We start from the raw sequence: 6,000 nt of genomic DNA, 5'->3' as shown, positions 1-6,000 counted from the left end.
CTGCTGGGCTCCGGCGATCCTTCCTCCTCAGCCTTCTGAGTAGCCGGAATTACAGGCATGTGCTACCACACCTGGCTGGTCTCGCTGCCCAGGCGAGTCTCGAACCCGCGGCTCAGGCAGTCCACTCACCTCAGCCTCCCAAAGGCGCGGGATTACAGGCTGAGCCACCAAGCCCAGCTTCTATACCATTTTATAATTCTGCATCTGGTATTTCAAAATTTCTGTTTGTTGATCATTGATTTTTTTTTTTTTTTTTTTAGTTCAAATACTAATTCAACTTAGTTAAAAGAATTGTATATCTGGATATTATTTTTTAAATAGTTCTATATGATTATATTATAAGTTTACTTATCCACACTCACATGGTTGGATATAAGTTGTTTATAATTTTTTTGCTCACTCTTTCTTACGTGGATAGGCTATGTATTGATAGATGGAGATGGAGAGTAGTGAGGACAGCTTCTGAGATAAGCATTATGAGAAAGTATGGGACATGGCCAAGAGTCTTCCTGTAGAGCCATTTGTGGGGAGAGAAAATAAATAATATGGTAAATAGTTTGGAGCTACATCAGATAAATATCACCTAAAGGATTGAGTTTTTATTCCGTAGGTCAAAGAAGGAGCCACATTTTAGGCCAATGAATCTAGTAATGCTGTATTTAGCTATTCATTCACTCACTGAACTACTGTATATTGAGCACCTACTATGAGCTAGCACTGTACTAGGTGCTGGGTATAAACTGTGGACATCATAAACAGGGTCCTTTCCCTGAAATAATTTACAACTAGTGTATAGGGTAGTGGAAGTGAGAAGAGGCAAGAGACCTGGCACAGCTTTCCCCTCAGTTTAACTAGTCCATGTTCTTTTACCCTTGGGAACTTATTTGGATTATCTTTCCTCTAAGGAAACCTTGCTTTTGGATCCAACCCTCAGTTGCTTTATTTTATTTTACTTATTTTTTTGAGTCAGAGTCTCACTCGACTCCCAGGCTGGAGTACAGTGGCACAATTACCCATGCCCAGCTAATTAATTTTTTTGTGGAGATGAACCTATGTTGCCTAGGTTCAAGCAGTGCTGGGCTCAAGCAGTCCTCTCTCTTCAGCCTTCCAAAGTGCTAGAATTATAGGTGTGAGCCCCCATGCCTGGCCTAGATGCATACTTTTTTAAAATCAAAGCATGTGTACTTGTAATTTTATGTTTGAATTATACATGGCAAATGTGGATATGTATAAAGTACATATTTTGATCAATCGAGAGACGACTCCCAATTGAAACTGTGTATATTCAGCTAGGCATGGCAGCTCATGCCTGTAATCCCAGCACTTTGGAAGACCAAGGCCACTGGATTTTGCTTAAAGACAGGAGTTTGTGACCAGCCTAGGCAATAAAGCAAGACCTCATCTCTTAAAAAAAACAAAATTTAAAAAACCGTGTATATGCTTTACTTAAAAACAGTGATTCCCATCTCAGAATCTTCTGGGAAAGTTTTTCAAATGATAAATGGTCCATATAGAAATTCTCAAATTCACTCTTGCATCTAGGTGATATAACCTAATCTCTGAGATGGGGTTGGGAGACAAGAGGGGAACAAGAGGAGAGTGTAGCTTGAAAACTTCCCAGAGAATTCTAAGTTAGGTGAGCCCTCACCCAGTTGACAATTACTGCCTTAGAAGTATAGGACTAACTCTATTTTAGTCAAAGCTATTTTGGTGATAATTCTTACATTTCCCTTTCATTGTATAATAACTGTTGGATAACTTAATTGGCCAACGCAACATGTGTACTATATTCCATCATTTTCCTTCCTGGATATGCAGAAAACGAGAGAAGGAAGTCTACTCATCAAAGAGTCCCCAGGGTGTTATAAGGTGCTCCTGCTAGCTGCAGAACTTGCTTATTAGCTGAAATTAATGCACATTAATGTTTTCTTATTGTTTGGGGATTGTGGGTATGTGTAACCTTTTTAAAAAAAGATTAAAAGCAAAAGAGTAACATTCCAAAGGTAAGTCTTATGAAGTTCTCTCGGTACAAGCAGGTCCTGAGTCTAGCCAGTTGTGAATTAGTGCACCTGCCAAAGGCTGGGTTTCAGAGGAAGAGTCGCTGGGGAAAAAAAGGGAGATTTTTACTGAACTTTCCACTCACCTCGCTTGTACTGATTCTGATTTCTTATTGGACCCTAGGGGTTAAGCAGGTCTCAGCTGTGGGCACTGAGGAGAAAGAACAGCCAAAACATTACTTATATGAGTTTGCCTTTTGTTCTAGTCAGGAATTAGTTAGTAGCACTATAGAAATATTTAGAAAGTGGTTCTTAAAAGAATATTTATTATTTTTTAAATGGCTTGGAAAACTGTACTCCCCAGCAAAGTGAAAAATGATGGCCACAGGTAGAATTACACTGGAGGAAAGGGAATCACATGGCTCACCCTCATTAATGTTAATGGATAGCATTACCCACAGACTAGTGGGAAAAAGAATCTGTTGTGAATTGAACTATTTTCAGTCCTGATGGTTGTTAAATTAAGATCTTCTCAAGAAGTCAGCTCAGATATACCACAGGGGAACTACCATCTGCTCTAAAATCGTGCTTTAGAGTAGATTCTCCAGGGTTCCTTCTAGCTTTCAGATGTTACATCAGTATGGAAAGTAATTTCTAGAAGGCCGATTCATTATCACAAAGCTTTCTACTGTTCTTGCAACTACAGCTTTCAAGCTCCCTGAACAGCGAAAAAAGTTAAACATGCATATGTGCATCTGCCCCCTTCTCTCTGTCTCCCTCCCCCCTCTCCCCCCACTTTCTTTCTCCTCTCTCTTTACTTCACTCCCTCCTCCTCCCCTTCCCCCTTCCCTCCCCCTTCCTCTCCTTCATCCCCTCCCTCTCCTTTTCCCTCTCCCTCCCTCTCTCCCCCATTTCTCCTTTCTTTCTATCCTTCCTCCTTGCTTTCTTTCCCTTCCTTTCCTCTCTTCCTTCTTTTTTCCCTCCTTATAATTATCCTAAGTATAGGAAACTCTAAACTGGAAGTGAGTTCTTTTTGAACAATTCTTTTTTTGTCTTTTTTTCCCTCATTATCAGGTGATGATTCATTAAAATTATGGGACATTCGACAATTTAATAAGCCACTTTTTTCAGCCTCGAGTCTTCCTACCATGTTCCCAATGTAAGTATCATATTTTAAATATTTGATCGGCATAAGAGAATGGAAAAGAAATTTTTTCACCTTTTTTTGAAAATTTTTAAAAATTATTATTTATCATAGAGATTTGGAGTACAATTCAGGGTTAGATATATAAACATTGATCATGCAGGTATCCTTGTTGATGAGTTATGCCCCTCCCTCCCCTAGGAGTTTCCCTCAACTGCCAGTCCCACCCCCACCTCCCCTGACAGTTTTCCACTACTGCCAATCACTTTCTTATAGCATTATAATTATTCAATGTCAGCTTATGAGTGAGAACATATGGAACTCAGTTCTTTGTTTCTGTGATAAATCACCGAGTATGATCGACTCCAAATCCATCCAAGTTGCTGCAGAATCCATGTATTTATCTTTCTTTATGGCTGCAGAGTATTCCATTGTGTGTATGTACCACGTTTTTTTTATTATCCAGTCCAGCTTCAGTGGACAACATGGTTGGTTCCATGTTTTTGCTATTGTGAATAGAGCTGCAATAAACATACATGTGCAGGTGTCTTTTTCGTAGAATAATTTGAGTTCCTCTGGGTATATTCCCAATACGGGAATTGCTGGGTCATATGGAAGGTCAATTTCTAGTTCTTTCAGAAATCACCACACTGTCTTTCAAAGAGGTTGTACTAGTTTGCATTCCTACCACCAGTGTAGAAGCATTCCTTTTTCTCCATATCCTCGCCAGCATCTGTTGTTGTTTGTTTTATTAATGATGGCCATTCTTACAGGGGTCAGGTGGTATCTCAATGTGGTTTTGATATGCATTTCTCTGATGATGAGTGGCTGAGCACTTTTTCATGTGTCGTTGACTGCCAGTGTATCTTCTTTTGAGAAGTGTCTATTCATGTCTTTTGCCCACTTTTTAAAGGGGCTGTTTGTTTTTTTCCTTTCGGCACATTTGAGTTCCTTGTAGATCCTAGATGTTAGGCCTTTGTCAGATATACAGTTGGCAAATATTTTTTCCCCATTCTGTGGGCTGTCTCCTTGCTATCTTGATAATAAACGTTCAAAAGACAGTTGCATTCCTGTACATCAATAACAAGCAGGCAGAGACCCAGATAAAAGACACAATCCCATTCACAATAGCCACCAAAAAAATGAAATACCTCAGCACCTTCCTAACCACAGAAGTGAAAGACCTTTACAGTGAGAATTACAAAACACTGCTCAAAGAAATCCAAGAAGACACAAACAAGTGGAAAAATATCCCATGCTCATGGATAGGAAGAATCAACATTGTTAAGATGTCCATCCTACCAAAGGCAATCTACAGATTTAATGCAATGCCCATTAAGTTACCAACATCATTCTTCTCAGACCTGGAAATGATGATACAGAAATTCATATGGAAACATAAATACCATAAATAGCCAAAGTAATCCTTAGCAAAAGAAACAAAGCAGGAGCTATCACACTTCCAGACTTCAAACTTTACTATAAGGCTACAGTAATCAAAACAGCCTGTTATTGGTACAAGAACAGGCACATAGACCAATGGAACAGGATAGAGATTCCAAAAGTAAAGCCTCAATTCCTCAACCAACTCATCTTTGACAAAGCCTCCAACAACAACCACTGGGGAGAGGAGAACCTATTCAGTAAATGGTGCTGGGAAACTGGTTGACCACATGCAGAAGATTGAAACAGGACCCCTACCTATCACCGTACACAAAAATTAACTCTAAATGGATCAAAGACCTAAATGTGAAACCTCAAACTATAAGAATCTTAGAAAGCATAGGAGACACCCTTATGGAAATTGGAAACGGGAACTAATTCCTATTCAGAACCCTAAAGACCAATATCTTAAGATTTCAGACAAGTGGGACCTTAGAGCTTCTGCAAAGCAAAATTTTTTCACCTTAATGTTAATTTATATCATTTGTCTTTTAGATCTTTGAGAAAAGAGCCTTCAGGAAGTGATTGAAATCTCTTTTTTGATACATAATCTTTTTTTTCTTTTGCATTCTTCAGATTATAAAAACTTTTTGAAATTAAAATGATGTATGTGCATGTACTGCTGTATTGTGTGTACATTGTGCACACATAAGTCTTGGGGTAGTAAAATATATTCTAAAATATTTAAATGTTCTTTTAATATTGTATAAATGATTGGGTAGGCCTGTGTATTTGTGGTCATTTAAATCGAACTCTTGCCGGGCTCGGTGGCTCAGCCTGTAATCCGCACCTTGGGAGGCTGAGGTGAGTGGACTGCCTGAGCCTGCAGGTTTGAGACCCGCCTGGGCAACTTGGTGAGACCTCATCTCTGCAACAAATCAAAAAAAATCAGCCGGGCATGGTAGCGCATGCCTGTAATTCCGGCTACTCAGAAGGCTGAGGCGGAAGGATCGCCGGAGCCCAGCAGGCTGAGGCTGCAGTGGCTGGGAGCGGCCACTGCACTCCAGTCTGGGTGACAGAGTGAGACTCCAACTCAAAAAATAAAATAAAATTGAACTCCTATACTATCTAAACAGTTTTTAATAGTTATTGAGCATTTTGATGTAGCTCATTTTCTAAGTTTTTTCTTATCATTCCATCAATAATTCAGCATTCTTCAGTTGTTCAGAGCATCTTTAACTCGGTAGCTGAACATTGTTGTCTCTATTCTACTAAACTGGCAACTGAAGCTTTCAAAGATTTTTTGAGGCAACTGAGGTGGGACTTGACCTCTAAATTCTATAGTTGATGCTTAGGGAAATTCTCTTTTGTTTTTGTTTTGTTTCGACCTGCTGGGCTCCAGCAATCCTTCTGCCTCAGCCTTCCAAGTAGCTGGAACTATGGCATGCACTACCATGCCCGTGTAGCCACTCTTAA

The 6,000-nt window shown here is 39.6% G+C and overlaps 1 protein-coding gene across 1 annotated transcript in view; it reads left to right on the top strand.

Annotated features, from left to right (window-relative positions):
• WDR70 (WD repeat domain 70) overlaps positions 1 to 6,000 on the top strand; it is a 71,401-nt gene that overhangs the window by 21,241 nt on the left and 44,160 nt on the right. Inside the window, exon 3 of the mRNA XM_008070146.2 lies at positions 3,072 to 3,156. Coding sequence (XP_008068337.2) covers positions 3,072 to 3,156 — 85 coding nt within the window. The remainder of the gene's footprint in view (positions 1 to 3,071; positions 3,157 to 6,000) is intronic.

The sequence above is a fragment of the Carlito syrichta genome, unplaced genomic scaffold, assembly GCF_000164805.1.
Source record: "Carlito syrichta isolate Samal-C Ts95f unplaced genomic scaffold, Tarsius_syrichta-2.0.1 Scaffold313120, whole genome shotgun sequence".
Taxonomy (NCBI): Eukaryota; Metazoa; Chordata; class Mammalia; order Primates; family Tarsiidae; genus Carlito; species Carlito syrichta.
Note: the sequence above shows the minus strand (reverse complement) of the source record. Positions and strands in the feature narration are given on the sequence as shown.